At 41.4% G+C, this 25,531-nt stretch overlaps 1 protein-coding gene across 1 annotated transcript in view; it reads right to left on the bottom strand.

Annotated features, from left to right (window-relative positions):
- Positions 1-25,531, bottom strand: part of Pappa2 (pappalysin 2) — a 254,931-nt gene that overhangs the window by 145,090 nt on the left and 84,310 nt on the right. The window contains exons 4-8 of the mRNA XM_060364529.1: positions 25,176-25,321; positions 11,015-11,308; positions 9,015-9,207; positions 5,428-5,549; positions 2,087-2,576 (exon numbers count right to left, since the gene is read on the bottom strand). Coding sequence (XP_060220512.1) covers positions 2,087-2,576; positions 5,428-5,549; positions 9,015-9,207; positions 11,015-11,308; positions 25,176-25,321 — 1,245 coding nt within the window. The remainder of the gene's footprint in view (positions 1-2,086; positions 2,577-5,427; positions 5,550-9,014; positions 9,208-11,014; positions 11,309-25,175; positions 25,322-25,531) is intronic.

Consider the following 25,531-nt stretch of genomic DNA (forward strand, 5'->3'; position numbering starts at 1 on the left):
CACCTAAGTCTAAATAGAATTCAAGTATCTAAGAGGACACCATCTCGATGAATTACTAGGACTGCCAGGATGGCCAGTGTGAACCTCCTGCTGAGACTCGCCCTTCCTTAACAGACTGTTTAAGGAAGTCATAACACCACCCCACACACAATCTCATGAAACATCAAGCAAACAGAAAACATTTCAGGGTTTGCAAAATACCTCTAAAATCTTCTATGCTGGCATTTAGTATTGTAATAGGAAAGATACCTAAATATGAAAGACTTTTGAATTTCCAAATTAGTTTTCTGTTTTGAGAAAGAACCCATGCCCTGAGAGTATGAGGTGTTTCTAAGCAAACCCAGTTTTATCCCAATCGATGTTGGTGGTTGGCTTCCTTTAGTGGGTGGTTTCTTCTTGCCCAACCATGCTCAAAAGCCTTATACTGCCCTGTGGCTGGGAACAGGATTGGATGGAAACGTTACTATGTGTTTATTCTTCTTAAGGGGAGAACACAGGAACATGTAACTCAGGTCTCCCATGAGCTGAATCTGTGAAAGGCTGTGTTCCACTGAGGAAAGAAGATGGAATCAGTTGCAAATGGGGTTTGAATCCTAGTATGTCCATCTATTAGCAACCAACAAGAGTGTAAGGCAAGCCTTAGTTTTCTATCTATAAAACAGGATATTATTGGCATTAAGTATTTAATGAGGGTATCATTCTATAACAAACATAATATCAATCGCCTGCCTACAGAATCTAAATAATGCTAATTTTTCTTTCTAAATGTACCTCACTATCTGAGTTCCACTTACTTTTATTTTTTAAGCATTCTTTTTCCCAATCTTCTGATGCTAACGAAGAGGACAAGAAGGATGGAAAGAAGGATGTATTGGAGCTCCAACTGGGCATTTTCTTCTAGGTTTTATAGCTGTGGTGGACTGCCAAATGTCTACCCCAGCTGGTATGCACACCTCTACCTTGTGTGACTGCTGTCTGTCCTTTTGAAAACATGTGGTTCATTATGTGAATCTGGAATTTTCCATGTAACATTATCAAGAGTAATTTCCAGCAGAGACTTGAAAATTGCAAGTGATGGGGCGTTCACTTCTAGGAACCCTCCTGGAAATGGCCATTCATCCATGAGAAGCTGCCTACAACAGGGCTTGAGTGGTCATGAGGAAAAGGGTCCTCACATTCCCAGCCATGTCAGCTGTGTCATCAAGGATCCCAATGTGTGTATGATGTCATCTTGGGATCCAGCAACCAATCCAGAAGATGTCACCCAGCCCATGCATAGAATAAAGAAATAAAGTTTGCTATTGTAATCTGGTCATTTCTAATGTGGCAAAAATTAACTAGTATGTACCCTCTGATAAAACTATTGTAACATGTTATACTAACTCCAGGCAGTCTCTAAGAAGATTCTGAAGTAGAGGGATTTGCCTTTGACTATACCAGCATCTAAGGCAGATGTTAAAAATCCTTACCCCAGTCTGTGTCTCCAACCCTGAGCACACTGTGCCAGGAGCACAGGCGAACTCACCAAATGTCGAAGGAAAGACATTGAGTAAAACAACTGAAAACTAGAAACGAAAGGCAGAAGAAAGGGAGGGGAGGAAATAAGAAAAGACAGAAAAAATATACACGTGGGTGAATCATGAAGCTGTGTTGAACAGATGAAAGATCTGTAGATTTTTATCATAGCTCTGGAAGAACTGACTATAATTTGAAAAATTATGGAAGCCATGCTGAATATTGGAAAGTTACAAGAAGGGCTCTAAAATAAAATTGCTGCAATATGGAAAAATCTGATTCTGATCAACTTTAGTATTAATCCCACTCACTCAACTGGACGACCTCATGTAATAACTTCCCCGTTATCATAATGACGACACTGACAGTCAAAGTGCTTGCTTTCCCTTTTCTGCGAAATATTTTTCTTCATTTTATATATGTCACTTAGGATAAACTCTCTCCTGAACTTCTGAACTCTTCTTCAACTAAAAGCATACCTGAGTGTTAAAAACTGGAAGCAGAGACAAGCAAACAGAAATAAAGTCCCCCCGGAAGGTCATGGTTTGGAAGATTCTGTTGCCCAACTTACATGTCGGTGAACTTCCTGTGCGGGTGTGTCACCACCACGGGCAAGCCACTGGAAAAAGGAGGCTCTCTGAGAACATGGTAACTCACAGGCCTGCATCCAGAACACAGGGAGCTATTGGGCCGAGACGTCAGGAGAGCCGCATCAATTTCCATTCGTTCATCAAGGGTGTAGACTTTGACTCCCAAGACCTTCCCATCCACGTGGAGCTTGATGGTGAGCGGCGTGTCACAAAAAGTGTTTAAGGGCCCCAGGTGCACAGATTCCTTGTGTTCTAGCAAGATCTCTACGTCAAAGAGTGCCTTGGAAGAGTCCACGGAGAGGTAAGTGACCCAGAGTGTGAGGGTATCAGCTTCAACCGGGTGTTGGAAAAGCAGTTCCAGGCTGCAGCCTTCTACTGGGCAGGGCACGGTCATATTCATGTGGTACAGGTGGAGCTCAGGACTCCAGGCCTGCAAGCTAGGCTCACAGGGCTGATCCACATCAGGGGGCCCTGGGGAGATGAGAGAAAAGATGCACCAGGAACCACCATTAAAATCATGACAAAGGGGCCTAGAGGTGGGGGCGGGGGAGGGGTGACATATCCAACAGGCAGTTCAGTCTCCGTGTGGGTACCCTAGTAAGGGAAACAGGGGCTATCTCTGACACGAACTCTATTGCCCGCTCTTTGATCACTTCCTGACAGGGCAGCCTATCCAGCCCACAGAGGAAGAGGATGCAGCCAGTCCTAATGAGACTTGATAGGCTGGAGTCAGAGGGTAGGGGAGGAGAGCTCCCTCTTTCTGAGGACAAGGGAAGGGCAAAGCGGGGGAGAGGGAAAGAGGGCGGGGCTAGGAAGAGATGAAGGAGAGGATTGCCATCGGGATGTAAAGTGAATGAATTATATATATTTTTTAAATAAAAATAAAATCATGAGAAAGAACAGCCCATATCAGCAGACAGAAGGATGGAGGCTTCAAAATTCTTACAGAAAGCTCATCATTTTGTGGGTTGTCTCTTAAGTGTTCCTCGGGGAAAGCATAGAAGTCTCTGCCCCCACGACTCTGTCACTTGCATATAGTGACTCTTAGCGAGAGGGTCCACAAGAAGTGAAAATAGAGTGGGATAATGCCATCATAAGAGGAACCATGAGATTAACGCAGAGAAATTAAGCTCTATCTTATTAAAAAAACATTGAGCAGAGAATTATCTATACGTAGTTTATTAATAACTATGATAGGTTAACATTTCTAAAGCCGAGTGCTAATTTTAACTTACTGCCACACTCTTTCTGGTCCTCCTCACTAAAATTTTATTTCCTGAGTTCCCACCTTGGCACTTTGACTGTTAGCCAAACTTTAAAGTCATGCATTGAGATTTCCATTTCAGTTCAAGTACTTCTATGCAGGTAGGTAACCACGTGTAGGAAACCAGAAAACATAAACACACGTGATGGGGCAGGAAAATTTACAATTCATCAGTCAAGCAAAAATATAAAGAAGAAGAAAAAAATCAAGTGTCATAAATATATTGCAGTCAGCTCAGGGGAAATAATCCATGTAAGAGTCATGTTCCTTCACATTTCATGGGGGAAAGTGAAGTAAAAGTACTGAACAAGGAATCAGCATAATGAGGCTCTCGTAGACACTGTGCCAGAAACTGTGAGTCTTGATTTTCTTATTTATAAATAAGTACTGATAGGTAACCCCCATCATATGAAGTTGCTTGTGTGTATTTGTTTAAAATATGACCTAGCGGTTTGTGCTTCTAGAGCAAAAGTAGGCCATTTTCTTCCTAACAGAATTTCTAGTGGTTATCTTTAAATACTAGCAAAGCAAAGGTTCCAATCAACAGAAGCACTTCCCTGTCAAAAGTTTATTATGACTTCATGTGAAACATGGAATAGAAGACCTGAGAGTTGACTTTGTTTGTTTGTTTCAAGATACAAAGATGAGTACCTGTAACTTCAAATTCCTACCCCTCTGTCAGAGAGCTTAGAACTTTCCCCCAAATTAAAAAATGTACAGTTCTGAGCCTTGGAGCAGCATTAAAGTCCCAGGACTAAACAGATTGCCATAGAAAGAGTTTTGTGTGGACCGTCAATCTCCAGAAAAGCACATTTCTGTGAACTGCACAATGCTTTCTATTCTTCCCAAAAAAAATCTCTTTTGAAAAGATTCGTATATGATCAGTGCTGTCAATCCTCTCCATCCAGCTTTCTCCCTAAGGCTATATCACTTGAATAAGTATGAGCCCAAGGTGACATTAGGTGGTCTTCTTATACGCATGGGTCATTTTTTTTGTTGTTGTTGTTGTTCTATTTTTCTAGTCACAAACAAAGCAGAAAATTAGTTCAAGCAGACTCTTTCTAACACACCTTTCTCAGTGGTTTTGTGGCTTTTAGTACCTACAAAGAGGAGGATGTCCAGAAAATAATTTTTAGGTGGGTATCAAAATAATGGTGAAGAGCCAGGGATAATGGCACTCTCCATTAGTCCCAGCACCCTGGAGGCTGAGGAAGGTGGATCTCTGATTTTTGAGGCCAGCCTGGTCTGCAGAGCTAGTTCCAGGATATCCAGGGCCACCCAGAGAAACCCTGTCTTAAAAAATTAATGAAAAAAAAAAAACAACCTACAACCAACAATAAAAAACAAACCAAAGATGGTGATGGCAGAAGTCAAGCCCTTTCTCACGAAGGGCTAGTAGCCATGTCAACAGCACCTTGTGCACTGGCAATGAAAAGACTCGTGTTGAAATCTGTCTTCTAGACCCTGATATACATATGTGAGGATGTGACTGTTAGATAACTTGGGGGAGGGACAGGAAACGAAATAACGAAAAACATCTTCTCCCTTCTAGAGCCTAGCTTAGAGCACATTCAAAGCACAACCAGTACCAGTGATTAATAGACTCATAAAATAGCGTAGATGAGAACGAGCCGTGTGGAACACCTAGTCCACCCTGCCCCCACCCAGACTTGCTCAGCCAGCGCATGAGTGTCCTCAGCAATGTGTTCTCTATTACTATCCTGATATAGAGGAGTAAGCACTTAGCTTTCAGCCTCATGCACCTAAGCTGTTCCAGGGACAAGCAGACATATGGAACATTTCCGGCCCTACCTTCCCCTGAGGCTATGCTTGAGATGAGCTGAGTTCTCAGTCCCCTTGCATCCTCATAGCTTTGGCACATTCACATTCTACCTGGTCGGGAACACTCAGCATGCAAAAGCACTGGCAGTGTTTCCAAGGCCGAGAATATTCAGCACACCCTTTCACGTGCAAAAATACAAACATACGCCCCTGCTTCATTCGTTACCCGTTTTCTGTGGGCACTAAAATATTAGTCAAAAATCCATGGTACTTTACCTACAGCCTCCTCTGGAGTCCAGTAACCTGAAGAGTCACACACCCGCCCGGAGGATGCCTTGTGTACATACTGAAGGAATGTCCCATCTTCAGTGCAGGCACCACACATACTGCCAGGGGCCCTGGGAAAAGGAAGTATGAAGAAGCAAGCGTTCTTAGGTTGAACTAGGGAAAAGGAACCAGACGACTTTGGGGAAGGAGGGTGTCACTGGAGAATCAGAACCAGAGGGACAAGTGGGCACACCTATTATTGCAACTCGGGTCCTTCTTTAGACCTCATCTTTGCAAAAATCACAAGACATGAGAAACCTCAAGGTCAGGAAAGAGAACAGTTTAACCAAGTCATAAAGTGGCCTGTGCGATGAAAGGGAGCTTTTGTCCTAGAATCATTAAACAAGACACAAGGATATTTTTCTTCTAAAACCAACGCAAAACCCTTTTGTGTAGTAAATAAGTGTCAGGAAGGCATAGGAAACCCATCGCTGTCCACCAAAACAATGGTTTTAGCGTGAAGTCATTAACCATATGTGCTATGACTTTTAATCCCCTATCTTTACATACATGCATAAGATAAAGTGTGAAGTGTAATGCCCTTTGATTCTTCATTGCCCATAGCAATGGATCACACTTCCTTATCAACACCAGATGGTGTCACAAGCCAGGCTCCAGCCTTACTTACGTCTGGCAGTTCCTTCAAAAATTTTATATTTCTAGTACAAATTCCACCACTCCATGCTCCAAATACTCCATGCCATCCACATTGCTCCACAAAACATACATTCTTACAACGATCAAACGGGCTTTTCAAGCATCCCTGCTCAGGAAACTCTTACTTATTCAGTTGTGACCTCCTCAATGGTGCTTTAACCGTCCTCCTCTGTGAGTCTGGCTCCTGCCTCTCTGTACACACCCCTACAGTCAGCATCTTTCTCAGGATACTGCTGTGAGGTGCTGCAAGTGTACAGCCATCCGCTTTTCGCTCCTGGGCTTGTGTGTATAACTGGGCCTGCTCAGTTCTCACTGTGTCCCTAAGAATCTAAGAATCGGCACACAACTAGATTCAGCAGACCATTTGTAAATGTCTATTCTGTAGATGTCTGTGAGATAATTCTGTCTACAAAGAGGTTTTACAATCATCACATTTGGGGTAATCTGAATATGTAGAGATAACTATGTAAAGTTATACAAGGGCTAACTACTTTCTGAGAATCCCCCCCCCAACTTGGCATATTCTTAAAAGCCCAATTATGGACAGCATATCTGAAATGTAAACTTCAAATCAGGCAGCATATCAAGAAAACATGACTAGCAGATGAGTAGCTAATAATATACTAGTAAAACCTTATTATTCAACAAAGGCAACAATTATGACAATAACCCCCATCCGTTAAGCACCTTGCATGTCTGGCCTTGTGTTTCCCATAACTTTTTAATCCTTGTAATGATGCCCTGCTTACGAATGAGAAAACCGGGACTCAGAAAGCTTTAACTCAGTTGCCCAAAGTCACAAGTTCCTTAATTCCTTTGAACAAGTTCCCAAACAAAGGGTTCAGTATTTTGGCAACTGATAGATCTAGATAAGACCTATCCCCTGGTTCCCTCAGTACTCAGTACTCAGTGCTAACGTGGACACAAGTCCAAACCACATTTCCCTGATGCACTTGCCCTTCCGGAGCTGCTGCAGAGTGCGTAGCTGGGGCTCCTCTCTGACACAAGGATTCCAAATACCTACAAGGGTGGAGTAAACAGAACTCCAGGCGTGACACAAATTGCTGGGCATGTGACGTGAGTCTCTCCAACGCACGTGCTAGGAAGCCTCAAAACTGTAGCCCACCTAGCCGAGGAAAGGAAGCAAATTGCAGTCTTTCCTGCCAACAGACTCTCAGCAAGCCAGTTCTGATGTCTGCTCTATCGTAACATTTGTACCAGAGAGAGAATTGAAAGATTAAATTGTTTATACGTGTTGCATAAACTGATGTAAAACTCGGGTTTGTGTGTACCCACACCAGGACTTACTGTTCAGCTGGCCCTGCCAGAGCTGCACAAGGTCACACTTGCAGGAAGATGATTCTTATACACTTTGCATAGATGTAGGCTGAATCACCAAAGGAACCCAGGAAAATCTGGGTGCTGATGACAATGCAAACTATTTTGTAGTGCTGTGAGTACTAAATGATGTCACGACTGAGTGTGAGTCAAGGAATGAAGATTTTAAGAACCTGTGAATATCGCTTTGAAAAAAAGAATCCACTGGCTTCCTTATATCCTCCTCTCTCCTTATCTGGCCCAAACCCCAGGCTTTCATTAAATCCAGAGAGCATGAGGGCATGCTCCAGAGACATCTGCCCCCTAGCTGGACCTAGATACCCACAGGGAAGTGTTGTGCAAAGAAGAGTCACTGTCCGATGCTCCTGTACCAGTGAGCATGTAGAAAGCACAAAGAGGAACCAAAGGGTTATTTTAAAAAATTATAACAGCCATAAATTTGGGGACATGGAAAGGTGAAGGCAGACCTTGGAGGAGTCAGAAATAATAGTTGAGGAGAAAGCGCTTGTATTCCATTATGTGAAATTCTCATAGAATTAATAAAAGATTATATTGAGAAAAATAAAAGATGTCTACCTGCAAAATGAGAAAACTCAAAATTCAAAATATTTATCTATTCTGTGTTCCTCATCTCAGAATTTCCCCAGAATCACCTTTTGTGGGGCCTTGAGACAGCCCCGTGTGTTTCTTACCCACAGGTAAGACTGGCGCTCACTGTAAGGACCACATTAAATGAGTGAAGTCAATATCTCACTGTGTCCCACACACAGCAGAACTAAAGAGAAAGCAGCTTCCTGTTATTCAGCATCTGGGTGTCAGCTCCAGGGAGCCAAGTCTGCGTGGTCAAAGGAGCCTTTCCAGTTAAACCCATATTCCCTATTGCTACATCAGATCCCCCCTCTCTTTCTCTTTCTCTCTCTCTCTCTCTCTCAAGATTTCCCTGAGATCACTTCTACAAGCAGTCAAAGGAAGAATGATAGCCAGCTTCAGATATGATGATTTTCTCCAATGAGTATGTAGTAAGTGTTGAGATGGCAGTCTCAAAGACAAAAAGACTGGTTGCCAGTAGAAAGGACAAGTAATTACAGTTTCAAATAGTGATCATCAGGTAGAGTGCAGGGTTGAACTAAAGACAGAAACAGTGAAATACTGTTTCTGAAACATAGAAATACTGGGTTCAGTTTATATACCCCTACAATTTCTCTCTTCCCCCTAGAACTGACTAAAGGAACATCATCTGCTTCCCTTTCCCCAATCACCACTGTCCAAGAACCAAGCCTTACCCTGCAGAAGAAGAGCTCACTAAGACAGATGGCCAACGCCTTGCCAGTTCAGCCAGGCCACTCTTGTGTGGAATAACTGCACATGATGTGCCTCTAGCTCTCATGAGAGACCCTAAGCCCTGCTAAGGAGCTGAGCCCATTATAGACTCAAGAGAGTAGCCCTGGGCAGCCATCATTCACAACACAGTAAGGCCTCCCCTTCCTATTATATTTTCCCTCTTTTGAAATGGTTCAACGATGGTGGAGTACCTCCCTCACCTGTCATACACCACTCCGCTAATGGGAGGCAGCCAGTGGATAGTGAGGGACTTGTCGGTTTGCCCAATAACCATTGGGGGGATGGGTATAGGGGTGGGTTTTTGGCTTTCACTCCATTGCTGGTATACGAGGTCCAAATAGCAATGCATCCGGGCCACTTGGTTAGGGGTGAAGTTGTCCGTGCAGTCATCGTCTGTAGAGACAAAAAAAAAAAAAAAAAGTGAAAGCTGTAACCGGTACCAGTGCACAAAGCACGGCAAATCTCACTATTCTCACTCTTCCTTCCACCCTGCATCTTGCATTTATTAGATTCACAAAACATTAGACTCTGGAAAGAAATGCATTCTCCGCTAGAAAGAAAGTCAGACATGGACAAGAGGAGACACAGAACTTGCTTTTCTCAGCAGCAAGGTCATTACCGTATTCTCCATGTTATCCCAGGATGAGACTCTGGTCATGAAGTCATAGGATTGTCCTAAGCCAATGATTCTCAACCTTCCTAATGCTTCAAACCCTTAATATAGTTCTTCATGTTGTGGTGATTCCCAACCATAAAATTATTTTGTTGCTACTTCATAACTGTGATTTTGCTGCTCTTGTGACTTAGTGTAACTATCCGAGGCACAGGATATCTGGTATGCAAACCAAAGGGGCAGCAACCCGCCTGTTGAGAATTGCTCTTCTAAACTGATGGTTACCTGCTGAGCACACCACAAGGTGGCAGTGTTTCAGCAGAGGGTTCTCCTCACTTGGGTTTGGAATTACCCACACCTGCCCTGTGACCATGCTCAAGGAGAGTGAGCTACTCGGTGGAGAGGAAGCTGAAATGTCCAGGAAGCTTCAGAGATGGGAATGATGGCCCCAGTCTTATTCTCAGAGACAGTAAAATCCCCGTGTTGAGTACACATTTCATAAGGATGAGGACTGATCTTTGTTTCAAGCACTTTTCGATTTAGAGTAGACCAAAAACCTCCCTGTTCTGCTTCTCAACGTTGTCTCTGCCACACTTAAAGGTGGCACGTAAGTCTCTTCCCCTAGACTCTGTGTATCCAAGGTCACCTATTCCTGGCTGAGGGAGGCAGAGGTGTTGATGCTTATGAATTCAATTCATTGTGTACAACATTGGAAAGAAACATCTTAAGAGGCCACAGGCTGAGCCAACTAGCTCCTTATTCTTTTGTACATTTGAAACCATGAGTGGGGACTGGCAGCCTGCCTTTCCTTAAAACACAGAACACTAAAATATTGCCTTCTTTCACCATTGAAGTAGGTGATCAAATCAAATTAGTTGTCAATTTAATTACAATTATGTCCATTATTAGAAGAGTGCTTGTTGTTACTTTTTGCAAGAAATAAGGAAAGTCTGAGACACAGGTAAGAAGAACGGTCTAGGAGATGACCCAAAAGAGCACAGGCCACACAATACAGTTTTCCTCAGAATCAAGGAGGCATCATTTTAAAAAAAATAAAGAAAAGGTATTAGTTTGGGTGCAGTACATGGAAAGTTAACTAAGAATCAATGTTGTGTTAGAAAAGAATCTGATTTTTTACATAGGATAAAAGGTTTGTAGTATTTCAGTTAGTCAATTCAGTTTGTGAACTATCTGTAAAAGTAGTGAAGGAACATCTCTATGCAGACATCTGTCACTTGTCACTACCCAACTAGAGAGCCTTCCAGATAAACACCCAAATGACAATCATCATGTTGTAAAAGCTGAGCAGATCTCAAGGAGGTTTCTGACTTTGTCCCATTTTATTTAAGACAGAAATATGTTTCACTTCTAAGGTCTCATGGACGATAAACTATGCAGTAAGAGCCTGTGTTAGCCCACCATTTTGTCAAATACGTCAAGCACATTGAAAATAAAGGAAGACCCAACACAAAATATACTTCTACTCTGTGACATGAACCTCCCTGGCTCCCTTAACTGTACCCTACCAATTCCCAAAGACACTAAGTGATCTTAATAGAAACGAAAATGTCCAGTCTGTGGTCATACCTGTGTAGCTCATGTAGTTGCTGAATGGAGCCCCGGGGAAGCCAGTGAAGCCACAGGTGTCATTAGCTGGCTCTGGGTCCTGACACAGCTTGCTCTTGGGTGTAGGAGCAGTGTCAGCGCACAGGTCTCCTGTCTCCATGGAAGGCACTATCTCTCTACAGGGATCATCACAGGACTCTCTTTCACTGACGCCTTTGAAAACATGGTAGAGTCCCAGGACGTGTCCCACCTCGTGGATCATGATGTTGGTGTGGCCCGGCATGCCGTAATAGGCCGGGTTGAGGACGACGCCACCTGCAGGGGAAGGTTTAGAAAACATCTTTGAGAAAAAAACAACTGAACAGCGGGCATTCTTAGTTATGCCTTTGACAAACACCAAGCAGTCTGACTGAGCCTCTACGAAATAATTTACAAGTGACTTAGGGGCGTCTAATCGTGTTCTTCCCTCTTTCGACGGAACCCTCAGAACTAATCAGCAACATTATTTGCCTAAGTCTTCATCATCTTTCTTTTTGTTGTTAGCCATCACTTAATGCCAGAGTCTCCTGCAAATCTTACCTCAACAGGAGGGAAGCACTAGAGTTTTGAAAGCAAGGAGTAGGAGATCCTTTCCTGGGCATGGGTTTCCTGGGGCTGTGGCATCTGGGTCTTCAAGGGACTGTGGTTTGGCCATTATGACAGGTTAACTGAATGAACATCATCATCTTTTACCTTTGCACTACCAACATGCCCATCCCACGTTAGCCTACAAAAGACCCATAGAAGCTGAAGGAAAAGGGATAACAGGAAAGTGCTGGGAATATGTAGATGTACATAGATCTATGAAATGGATCACCCTGTCTTTTGAGTATCAAAATTTAAGGCGGGTTTAAGTAATCTGATAACAGATGGATTTTGTATCATTCTAGAAGTGGATTTTGGAGGAGGTGTCCTGGTTCTATAGAAGAGTGCCTGGATAGAGAGGAAGTGAGACTAGGTGGGGAGGGTAACACAAAGAGACAAAGTGACACCTAAGTCATGCAGGTGACTACATGAGGGTGACCCTCTGATGAGAATGATGATCATCTCAGGTGGCCAGCATCACCTGGTGCCTAAGAACAAAACAAAGCATGGTCCCTCTGTAGTCAGGATGTATGAACCATCATTCCGACTAGATGAAGCCTCAAGAGAAATGAGATTCAACTGAGTTAATTTCTACTATTCATTTAACATAGTGTTCAAAACTTCAAGGCCAATCATGCGATACGCTTACACTTTCTGCACGCTTGCACGTGGACGTACATTGAGAACTGAACTCAATACAGGGCTGCTACAATCGACTTTCAAATGTGGTACAGAATGGATGGGACGTTCCTCCTTTAGCCACTGGTGACCATGTGTGGCACAGCTGTTCCTTAGTGGACTTGCAGGAGTAATGCAAATGTGCCTACTTAAAGGCCTTTCAGCTTTGATTATGAGGAACAAGCCAAAGCAAAAAGGCAGAGCTGCTGTGTGGTCTTGGGTATGTCGCAGGGAATAGAAAAGAAAGAGAAGCTGCTGATGAAAACACAACTGTGGCAAATCAAGCTTCCAGAGGGATGTTATGCTCCCAAGGTCTCACTGGTTTTCCCCAGTAGACCACCAAAGCGATTCACGGTAAAGAGAACGCTTCTCAAAGCTATTTCTATTTAAAAAGAAACAAGCAATTTGAGTAAAGAGCAGTGTTGAAATTATTTTTAAATAGTTCTGTAAAACTTGTAGGGTTGAATGTTATATGCTCATAAATCAGGAAGATCAGGGCAGGTCTGTAGGTGTCTCTATAATTATTTCAGTTACTGGCTACCATACATTTCCCCAAAAACATATTCAACACAAAAAAGGAAGAAATTTGTGAAAATGTGCTTTGCTGTCCAAGAAAGGAGTGCTCTGTGGAAAGGCAGGGGGAGAAAATGAAATGTGTGTCAGAGAGACAAAAAAAAAAAAGAGAGAAATAAATGAAGACTGTAAGAACAAAGAAGAAGAATGTAATGAGATGTGAAAAAAATATGGATCTTTACAGAACCAGACTTGAAATTCCACATCTCTAAGACTGCTGATGCCTTCTTGGTTCAACAGCCTGCATTCTTATTGGATGGAAGTCTTTGCTCCAGACAAGAATGGATAAACACTGATGTTCAAGATAAAGATGAAGATAGACAGAATCTACTGTGAGCTTTACTTCTCTGTGTGTCCTTTCAGCTACACCTGTCCCCAGCTCTCATGCACTCAACTGCCAGGGTGTGTTTTAAAAGAGAAGACCTTTCATGGTTTTACATTTAACATGGTTATGTTTTACATTTAAGATAATTTTTGTTTGTTGTTTGGTTTGGTTTGGTTTTGAGCCTAGCCTTTAACAACTGAGTCATCTCTCCAGATATTACACACAGAGAGGGAGGAAGAGATGGAGAGAGGGAGGGAGGGAAGAAGGGACACAGAGAGACTTTGGAACACTCAGTTCTAAATAGGATGCTTTCCTTAAATCCCTCCCCTCAAAGCGCAATGAACCCTATAAAAGAAGAGGCAGAAAGAATGGAAGAGCCAAAGAGGGTGGAGAACACTAGGAGAACAAGGCTTCTAAATCAACTCATCAAGGCTCATATGAGCTCACAGAGACTGAAGCAGCAAGCACAGGGCCCGCACAGGTCTGCACCTGGTCCTATGTCTGTATGTTATGGCTTCCTGTGTAGTGTTTTTGTAGGACTCCTGAGTATGTGAACAAAAATAGTTTCTGTTTCTTGTACCTTCTCCTGAGTTCTTTTCCGTCTGTTGGTTTGCCTGGTTCCACTTCAATGAGATGGCTTTTGTTTTATCACATTAGATTTTATTTTGTTAAGTTTTGTTGTCATGTCTTAGAAGCCTGTTCTTTTCTAATGAGAGACAGAAAGGGAGTGGATCCAGATGGGAGGGCAGTTCAGAGAGGAACTGCCAGGAGCAGAGGGGGGGGAAGCTGTAATCAGGATATATTATATGAGAAAAGAATCTATTTTCAACAGAAGTGGGGGGGAGATGATTATGTAGTCTGCATACACATAGTGTGTAAACTCTTGGGTTCCTTGAATATCAGGGTATTAAGAACTAGGGAAAGTATGTCCAACATCTTTTGTTCTCATTATGTTCAAGCAGGGCCTATTCCCTCAAACCTTCCCCCTTCACTTGCCTTGTTCTTCTATGACTTATGAAGGGATCTCCCTTTGCTCTTATAAACAGCTCTACAATTGTCAATAGTCGGACCCCTACAAACACTTTTTTTTTTCTTAATGAAAGAACCCACATTTGCAGGGCATTAAAGACATCTCGCTCAAAATTGAGGGAGGAGGTCAAGAAAACAAGCAAGAAGGACAACCACAGTGATATTTGAAACATCCACTATGACTGTGAATACTGAGATTTATCAAGCTGCTTGAAAAGGACAGAATATTTTTCAGCTATTACCACACTTTATATACAGGGAAACCTAGAACCAGAGGGATACTTTCTTGAGAACACATTTGGCCTTGTCTATGAGGTCAAGGCCCCATCATTCACTTAAAACATCTTTTCCTACAGGTCTCAGTGCCTGGACTCATTTGAAATCTCTACTATTTAAACTCTCATGTGCTAGTTGTAAGTTATGTGTGTCTCATGAACCTTGAGGCATGTTGCTGATAATCTCCTTAGGATCGTCTATAGCAGGTGCTCACAGAGTGCTCTAAAGTCTATGTCACAGCCATCGGCTCTCCCCCAACAGGGAGAGAATGCCATTCATTCCTTATCTCTCATAAGGGGTAATATCTATCATGGGGCTTTCTCGGAGACACTCTTTCCTTTGTTTTTCTCACACATGCCTAAGTCTATTTGTCTTTCTCTTATGGAAGCAGATTTAGAGAAACCTCAAACTCAAAGCATCCTAAACTTCCTTTTTGCTCCAACTTTTCCTGTAGTATCTGCCTTGGCACAACCATTCACTAAGTTAAACAGAACTTCTGTTTCCTCATCTACTTTATTATTTATCTACCTACCTACCTACCTACCTACCTACCTATCTATCTATCTATTATAATATCATTACAATGTTTCTCCCTTCCTCTTTCCAAACTCTCCCATATACCCGTCCCTGCTGTCCTTCAAATTCATGGCCTGTTTTTTCACTAATTGTTATTGTACACATGTACATCCATAATTCTAAATATAACCTGTTTAATTTGGATAATGTGACTAGTATGCAATGTGCATTCTCAGGGCTGGCCACTTGGCTCTGGACAACCAGTTGGTGTGTTCTTCCTGAAGAAGATCACCTTTCCCACTCCCTAGCTTTCCTTTGTTGCTAGAGTTCTTTGTGTAGAGTTGAGGCCTCATGGGCCTTCCCCCATCCACTTTGGCATATCCACTGGTGCTGTCCTTGGTCAGCTCTTGTTTGGGTGGTCACGTTGGTAAGACTTTATAGGAAACTTCTCAGCACTTCAATGTAAGGAAAACAAACAACACAACTGACAATTTAACACGTTAAATTATAGCAATATTACGACCCATCTGCATGCGTGAGAACTGATCTTGGTGTGTGGAACCACACTGCTCTCGTTGAAAAATGTTTTTCCACATATTTTTTTTGGTTCACTAAGGATTAAGCAATGTAAACTTCTTGTCTGACTATAGAAAGTAATTCTTTTGAAATGACAATTAGGCCAGAAAGAAATATCCTGCACTTCATTGCTTAGATATCATATTGGTGCTGTATTGCTTGCAGGTAATTAAATATATGGTTTAAAATTTTTTCATGTTACTCTAAGAACATGTGAGGAAGAGCAGAGTTTTTTTTGTAAATCTTTGTAGGGACACAAAAGGAAAAGATAAGTTTGGGGAGTACTGCTGGAGCCATGCTGAGTTTACCCCACTTCTAAGCATGGCCAGGCTTTCCCATCAGTCAATCAAGGCATCTCTCAGTTCTTCACTGTGGAGAATCTTCCCATTGTCTGTCAAACAAACCCTAGACTCCTCTGTCCCTCAGTGCTCACTTAAGGTGTAGCTGTCTGGGACTACCTTCCATGATGCTTTTGAAGAGTTTGGCACTTTCTCTCCATGGGCCTGTCCAGCCCTCTGTGATGCTCTGTGACACAACAGCCTAAATCTGTGTTACATGTCTTATCTCCCTCTAGTGCTCTGTACTGTTCTTTTTCCACATCGTTCTATTTCAGTATTGCCACAAACAGATTCACCAGTTTTTGCTTGAATGAATGCATGCATACACACATGAATGAATAAAAGGTTTGATTTTGGTGTTAGTGACTTCTGTAGAAGTGCTGGTTTGCCATTTAGTCAAACGCTCTGTCTTTAAAGCTATAATTTTAATTCAGATGTTATTTATAAAAAAAAGTTCCTCCTAGCTGGCATGATGGCGCACACCTATAATCCCAGCACCCAGGGAGGCAGAGGCAGAGGCCAGCCTGGTCTACAAAGTGGGTCCAGGACTGCCAAGGCCACAAATAGAAACCCTGTCTCAAAATAACAACAACAATTCTTCCTTCCACTAGCATAGAATTAAAAAGATAAAATCATAGAGATGATAGAAATGGTACTAATGGCAAAGCAGTATGAACCTTGGGACAGAGCAGAAGCCATTGAACACTGCATTTCTTTTTCCAAACGTTGATAATGATATGCTTATGTGTCAGTCTCTCGGATCACCTTAAATGTGATGAGCTGTTGCACATTGATTCAAACATAATCCTACCTAGACTCTTGGGAAGGCTGTTCAGGAAATCCCCATTCTTTAGTTGAAGGACATCTAGGTTGTTTCCAGTTTCTGGCTATTACGAATAAAGCCACTATGAACATAGTTGAGCAAATGTACTTGTATGGTGGAGCATCTTTTGAGTGTATGCTCGGGAGTGGTATAGTTGGGTCTTGAGATAAAACTATTCACAATTTTCTCAGAAAGCACAATATAGATTTGCAGAGAGGTTGTACAAACTGCAACCTTGATGTCCCTCAACCAAAGAACGGACCCAGAAATTGTGGTACATTTACACAGTGAAATAGTACTCAGTTATTGAAAACAAAGAAATCATGGAATTTGCAGTCAGATAGAACTAGAAAAGATCATCCTAAGTAAGGTAACTCAGACCCAGAAAGACACACATGGTATGTATTCACTTAGAAACAAATATTTAACCTATAGTACAGGATAAACATGCTACAATCCACAGGTCCAAAGATGTTTAAGTAACATGGAGGGCCCAAGGGACGGTGCTGGAATGTCACTCAGAAGGGGAAAGAGCATAGACAGCAGAAGTGGATGAAGAGAGGGAACTAGGCAGGAGATGAAATGGGGAGGGAAACAAGGGGGAGATCAGATGTGGGGAGAACAGGGGTGGGAGGTGAGAGGGCTAGGAACAAGAAAGGAAACTGAGAGGAGACATCTCTTTGTCAAGCTGGAGGCCTGCGACAAGATAGGCTTCTGGGAGGACATGGTGTGATTGTATCTGAGACTCTTAACAGTGGGGAAGGGACATGAAGACTGAAGTGACCACCTCCTAGCCAGGCAGGACTAATAGAAGGAGGGGAACAACAACCCACCTACAAAACCTGTGATCCAAAAATTTCCCTGCCTACAAGAAGTGCAGGGATAACTAGGGAACAAAGATTGAGGAAAAGTCCAACCAGTAATTGGCCCAACCAGAGACCCACCCCATGGTAGAGAGCCAGCCCCTGGCACTAATGATGATACCCTGCTGTGCTTGCAGACAGGAGCCTAACTTGACTGTCCTCTGGGAAGCTCCAGCCAGCACTGGATCTGGACAGATGCTGGGACTTGCAGCTAAGCACAGGGCAGAGCTCTGGAGTCCCGAGGAAATGTTGGGGGAAAGATGGAAGGACCTGGAGGGCACAGAAGAAGAACCCCACAAGAAGAACAACAGAGACAACTAACCCAGCCCCATGGGGACTTCCAGAGATTGAGACATCAAATAAGGAGCATGCATGATCTGGACCTGGACCACCTACACATATGTAGCCAATGGGCAGCTTATATGGAGTGCCTGGTGAGTGTGGGGGGAGTGAGGGGTTCTAACATGGACTCTATTGCCTATGTATAAGCCCCTGGCAGGGCTGCTTTGTCTGGCCTCAGGGAATGAAGATATGCTCAGTCCCGATGTGACTTAATGTGCTGGAGAAGGTTGATACTGGGGGTGGGTGTTCCCCTTTTCTTGGGGAAAAAAGAGAGAAGAAGGGGGAAGTGGGAGACTTGAGAGAGAGGAGAGAGGGGGCACCCTTGGAATGTAAAGTAAATTAAAAAAGAAAAATAATCTCCAATGTCTTCTTCTATCATGTCTTCTACATGTCAGCTGTCTGCACTGGTATTCTTTTTTTAAATCACAATTATGATTGAATAATTGTAAACAATAAATATATACACAAGCAGTTTTATATGGAATCAGAGCTATGTTCAGCCATCTTCATTTTTAATGCACATTAAAAACCTCGTTGCAGGAGAATAATCTTGTCCTTCAAAGTTTTAAGAACAAAATATAAATATCCATAGCTGCTTTTGTATCAGTAGAGACTGATGCTCTAAACAACAACCATGCATGGAGTTAACCTAAAAACCCCTGCACAGATGTAGCCCATTGTAGCTCAGTGTCCAAGTGGGTTCTCTAGTAATGGGAACAGAGACTGTCTCTCACATGAACTCAGGGGCTGGCTCTTTGATCACTGCCCCCCCCCATAGGGGGGAGCAGCCTTACCAGGCCACAGAGGAAGACAATGTAGCCAGTCCTGATGAGACCTGATAGACTAGGGTCAGATGGAAGGGCAGGAGGGCCTCCCCTATCAGTGGACTGGGGGAGGGGCATGGGTGGAGAAAAGGAAGGGAGAGTGGGATTGGGAGGGGATGGGAGGGAGAGCTACAGCTAGGATACAAAGTTAATAAACTGTAATTAATAAAAATAAATAAGTAAATTTTAAAAAAGAATTTGCAGGTTCTAAATAGAAGTCATTTTCCATTTGTGGGCTTTTTTATTGGTAGTATTTTATACATCCTATTGTTTCTCAATGCATCTGTGAATACTGCATCTGCAAAGCTTTTGATACTGATGGAGTCTAACTGGTAAGCTCTAATTTTTCTAAACCATGCTCTTAGTATTTTATATATGCACTTTTTGCTTAGCCCAATTCCAAACATCTTGCCTATAATTTCGACTAGGCATTTTATAGTTTTCTTTTCTACACTTAAGTATATGCTCTATTTTGACTTAATTTCTCTACCGGTAGCAAAGTTCATACTGGGGCTCATTTTGTTACCTGTGGATATACAACTGCTGCAAAACCATTAGTTGAAAACAATTATTTTCCATTAAAGCTATACGTCAGTTATATGCAGTTCTGGCTGGCCTGGAACTCACTGTGTGGGTCAGGCTGTCCTCAAACTGATAGAGATCTGCCTGCCTCTGCTTCCTGTGTGCCAGGATTAAAGGTGTGTCCCATCATGCCCAGGTCTCCTCTTTCACTTTTTCTGATCATATCGATTCCTTTTCTGTCACTGTTTTGTTGTTGTTGTTGTTGTTTTTTGATGAATTTTTCTTTTTAGGAATTTTTTAAATTAATATTTTTTATTTTTAAATAATTTTATACATTCACTTGTATCCCAGCTGTAGCCCTCTCCCTCTTTCCCTCCCAATCCTCCCCTCCCTCCCTCATCTCCCTGCCCCTTTCCGAGTCCACTGAGAGTGGGTGTCCTCCTCTCCTTCCGTCTCGCCCTAGCTTATCAGGTATCTTCAGGGTGGTTGCAATATCCTTATCTGTGGCCTAGCAAGGCTGCTCCTCCCTCAGGAGGGAAGGGAAGCTCATGAGTTCATGTCAGAAACAATTCCTGTCCCCCATACTAGGGAACCCATTTGGATACTGAGCTACCATGGGCTATGTCTGAGCAGGGGTTGTAGGTTATATCCATGCATGGTCCTTGGTTGGATAAACAGTCTCATAGAAGACCCCTGTGCTCGGATATATTTGGACCTTGTGGGGCTCCCTGTCCCCTCTAGGAATACTAATTCCTCCTTCCTTCATATGATTCCCTACACTCTGCCGAAGGCTTGGTTATGGGTCACAGCATCTGCTTTGCTACACTGCTAAGTAGAGTCTTTCAGGTGCCTTCTGTGGTAGGCTACTGTCTCCTATTTCAAATGTCCATCCCCTTTGTCTTTCTAGATGAGGATTGATCATCCTACCCCTGAAACTCTTTTGTGTTTATCTTCTTTAGGTGTACATATTTTAGTATGTTATCTTATCTTATAGGTCTATATAAGTGAGTATATACCATGTGTGTCCTTCTGCTTTTGGGATACCCCACTAAGGATGATTTTTTTTCTAGGAATTTATCAACTCACTTCGCATGTGACTTGTTTTCTCTCTTCAAAACCTTTCTGTTCTGTTAATTTTTTTCTAATGAAAGTTTATTTTTAACAAATTTGTTTCTTGTCTTGATTTCACTGCTTTCTTGTTCCTTCTTCTTTGAGTTTCATATGCTACTTTTTTGCATGCTTGATATGCAGCCTTTCCTATTTTCCAACAAACAAAGCTATATGTTTCCCCTGCTTGTGTCTCCATGTGCACAACAGTTTTTGTATAACATGTTGTTAAAATCATTTTATTTAAAAGTTTCCTCTATGGTTAATTAGAATTATATTGCTTAATTTTGAATACTCAGAGATTTCCTCATTTTTATTGTCTTATTATTTGATTTCTAGTTTATTTACAATGAGATGAGAGAGAAGAGTTTTATGAGTTCAATCCTCCAAAATTACTCTGTGGTCAAGAACTCCTTTGATAAGTTTTTCCATAGCATATGAAAAGAATATGTGTTCTGCTCTTTGTAAACACTCAGTTTGATTCTGTCAATTGAGTCAAAAGTTTGACCATGTATCTCAAATATCTTTATATCTACTGAAAATTGATTTGTCCTATTGTTTCCAGAGAAGATTATTCAAAACCACTAATTATGACTGGAGTTTTGTCTGTTTCTATAGATGAATTTTTTTTTCAGGATGTGGTAATGATCACATCCAAATTTATCACAATTACACTTTCTATCTGAACTTGCTCTTCTATCAAAAGTAGCCATATTTATTTCTGATACTAATACCTTAAAGTGTACATCATCTGATATCAGAAATCTGCTTGTCTTTGGATTAGTATTTACATTGTATTTATTATATATATTAAATAAATAAAAGTGTTATATATACTTTTACTTTAACCATTTGTGTTCTTGTAATTAACATTGGTCTTTTTCCAACATCAGGTAATAGGGTTTATTGTGAAGTTGATGACCTTTTAGTCTGAGCTGCGGCACAAAGTCCACTTAATATTAATGTAATAGGATATTAGGGGTTTTTTATGGTTTCTTTTTGTAGGTGTGTGTGTGTGTGTGTGTGTGTATGTTTGCACATGAGTGTGGGTACCTACAGAGTCCAGAAGAGGGTGTTAGAACCCCTGGAACTAGAGTTACAGATTGTTGAGATCGCTTGAGGCAGGTGCTGGGAACTGAACCTGGATCAGCTGTATGAGCAGGAACCACTTAACCGCTGAGCCATCGCTCCAGCCTCGCTTTGCTCTTACTAACAATCTTTAGATAGAAAAAAAGCTAACGATTACAGCATGAATTTGAATGTTATGCCTAAATGATGCAAAGTCAGTGCTTTTTCTGAACAAAGGAAAAGTGGATCCTTAAGCGTTTTAATTTCCTGTCCACCCTTTTTGTCTTTTGTAATATATTTTATTTTAATTCTACATATATATAAAGCTAAAGGCATTGTTGCATGCTGTTGATATTTTTACTCTCTCTAGAAACATCAGTTACTTCCAATATGTCTAAGTCTCTACCTGAGGTTGTTTTTCCTGCTTCTTAAACTTTGCAGGGTGTCTTTCAGCACTCATATAAACTAGCTCTGATTTTATTTGTCTGAAATATTTTATGCATTTTCTTCTTTTCAAATGATAATTTTGTCAAATTTAGAATTCTAAGTTAACAACTATTTTGTTAAGATTTAAAAGATAATCAGCCCTGCTAACCAGAGGCTGTTTAAGCTGTGGGCTGGCTTTCCCCAGGGTCAGATGATTGTTCAAGGTTCCTGAATAAACTGCATGGAAAAAAAAAAAAAGAACTGCAATTCAAAAAAAAAAAAAAAAAAAGATAATCAGCCCCAAATTTCATGCCATGTAATTTTTGTTGAAAAGACAACATACTTGTCTTATTATCATACATTTCAGATAGCAAATCTTTTCCTCACTCTAGCTTTAAGATTTTCCTCTTTGGGTTTGCTTGTCATTGTTTTGTTGCAGTGGTCTAGACATAATCTTCTTTGAACCTATTTTGTTTAGAGTTTATAAAACATATCTGATATGCAAATGGATAACTTTTGTCAGTTTGAAAGGTGATCATCCATTATCTCTTCAAATATTTCTTCCATTACAATTTTTTCTAGTCTTCTAAAACTCCAATTTCATTAGCAATGTTTAATTAAGTAATCTAATAACTGAATATTTCTCAGGATGGATTCATACTTTTTCATCATTTTCAATATATAGAATACAGAATATATAGAATTTCTTTAGGGTCTTTAATTCTTTATCATTAGCCTTCTACTATATTTTTTTAAATTTGAATTCCAGGCACTATTTATCGGCTCTAAATTTTTCACTTAATAATTTTCTCTAGATTCCAGTTTTCCTAATTAGCTCCGTGACTTCTATGTACTTTTACACATAATCTATTTGTATATATTAGCTCAGTGTCTAAAAACTCTAATATCTAAAGAATCCACTGGCCGTACTGTCTTTTTTTTCTGTTGGTGAATTGGTTTTGCTTTCCATCATTTGACTGTTCTTTTCTGATAATATCAAATGATTTTTATTTTGTATTGATTGAATACTATATATAAAATTGTGGAGAGTGCTTCTGATGGCATTCTCTCTCCCAGAAGGTATTTTCCTTTGGTTAGGCAGCTGGGATGTAGATGAGAGAATTTCCTGCAAATATCAATTGAGAGTGCCTCTGGTTGGATTTTAAGCCCAGTGTAAACCAGTATAAACCAGCTCCCTCTGCCCCAGTGCATAGAGTGTGTTCAGTGGTCCTCCTCCTTGACAGGGCCTCAGTTTCATTTTCTTATGTGCCTATTGAAATCACTGCTCCACTTTTTAATCCTTAGAGGTCATTTTGGAATTAGTTTCTATGGTTTCTAGGCTTTGGCTCTGGTAATGCATACTTAAATAATTATTAATTATTCTAAGAGAAAAACAATGAGTAGGACATCAGGCCCACTTCTGTGCTTTCCATTTCACTGAGCTGTCAGGCCTGAACTCTCTGTCTCCCTGGTCAGTGTGAACCAAAATCTAGGCTGCTGTTTCTGCTCTCACTCTATTCCTTTCACTGGGAGTTTGGCAATTTCCTTGAAAGGAAAAAAAATATGATTTATATTAAAGTGCTCAACTCTGTATTTTCCCCCTCTGGCATTGGACCTCTTATTGTCTTGGTTACAGTCTGATGTTATCAAGCCACTAATATTCAAGCAATTTACCTACTTTTGCATTATTGAGTGAATCTTGTCCATGCTTTCATATCTAATAAAATAGCAAGAGATTTAATAATCTACTGCATCCAAACAGCCAATTTATTTCTGCAAAGGCAAGATAAATCACTTTTTAAGGTTTGAGATGCAGTAAGGTTTAAGGTTGGAGTATACCCTGCCGTCAGAGCCCCTTATACATCCACCAGAAAGGTGAGCCTTGGTGATTAGCAAGGTGCTTCCTCACAGTTCTCTGTGTCTTCTCTGCTGCTGTTGTCTTGATGAAACAATTCAAATCACCCCGACTCACTATTGATTGGATTATTTGACTAGGACCCTCTAGTACACTCACTGTCACCAGGACCGCTATAATAATTCACACTGGCCTTCATGAGGAACACAGGGAGGGTACCTCCAGTTTACCTGCTATACTGGAACTGCACCTCTGAAGCCTTTCTGAATTTCCTAGAGTCTCCTTGGGTGTCTGAGCTAGGCAAAAGGCCCACCAGCTTTCTGATACCAAACTACTAAACCAGGTTTTACACTTTGGCCACCTTTGTGATGTTTTCTTTTTTACCTTTAGGTCCTCCTGTGATTTATAAGGGATCCAATTAATTGGACCTTACCCCAGAAGTTTACTTGCATTCAGGGTGTTATGCGGCTGTGGTTGTTTAGGTCTTCAAAATTCAATTGATTAATTAATTGATGGAATAGGGATCTCACAGTATACCCCAAGGTGTCCTTGAAGTAGTGATATTTCTTGTCTCAACCATCCATACCTGGCATTAGACCTACCATGACACTGAGCCCTCATTTTTAAAAAATAAAGTTAGCTCTTTGGCAATTCTACATATGTATATGATACATTCAAACTGCTTTTTTACCCCTATACCATCTCTTAAACTGCTCAGATCCCTATTAGCCCACCAACTACCTATTCCTCTCCTAGACATATAACTGTTTTGTGGTCCATTTGTCTTAATCATGGTTGTATGCATGACCATTGAATCATGACTACCCATTGGTGCCTGTTTGTGTCCCGGGTGTATATACAGCCAAAGGCAATAATGTCACTTTTCCTGAATTTACCTAACAGTGAGGGATAGGGTTCCCTAACTCTCTCTTCTAGACTTGCCTGGCTATTTATGAGCCTATTCTTATTCAGACCCAGTGCAGTCATCAGTAGCTGTTGAAAGTTCATGAATGCAATGTGAGTTTTCTTTTTAGCTTTTCATTTGGTAGTACTATCACCAAATCACTACTCAGTAAGTAGCCCAGGCTTGACTTGAATTTACTCTGTAGCTCAGGCAGGACTTGAAATGTGATGGTTTAGCACTAGCATTACTAGCTAGGATTAACAGCCTGTGCCACCAGAACTGGCCTATCTCTAGATTATAGAATCAGTTTAGAACATTCTGGGTGTTTTACCTATCATCTCTTAGCTTTTACTTTGAAACATTTTTATTGACTTACCCAACAATCATTCTCAGCCTAAAGTACTTAATTCACTGACTTCATATTTCACGCTTTTCTTTTGTTCCCAAACTCACTTTCCCAAATCTCCTCCGACACTCTTGCTTTTCACTACCACAGTTCTTCATTTCACTTACCCAGGTGACTGACAGCTTCCTTGTCCCAAGGCCATGTGGCAGCACCTGCAAGGTCTTCCCGAACAGAGCTGGCAAAGTAGACGTTGAGGAAATGGCTACTGTTGAGCTGCAAGACCTCCTTCAGCTCCTTCACACTCATGTATGCTCTGGGGAGCAAGCACAAAGAGAGAATGTCACACCATAGGGCCGAGAACAGCAGGGCCAGATCTGACGACTATCATGGCATTTCCAGTCGCCAAAGCCTTTGGAAGGGAAAAGGGGCAGAGACATGCCAATCATAAAGTCTAGGAAAACATACATTTGAGATATTTATCCCACTAAGTAAAATCCTGCTACTTTGAAATACCACAATATCT

The sequence above is a fragment of the Meriones unguiculatus genome, chromosome 11, assembly GCF_030254825.1.
Source record: "Meriones unguiculatus strain TT.TT164.6M chromosome 11, Bangor_MerUng_6.1, whole genome shotgun sequence".
Classification (NCBI taxonomy): domain Eukaryota; kingdom Metazoa; phylum Chordata; class Mammalia; order Rodentia; family Muridae; genus Meriones; species Meriones unguiculatus.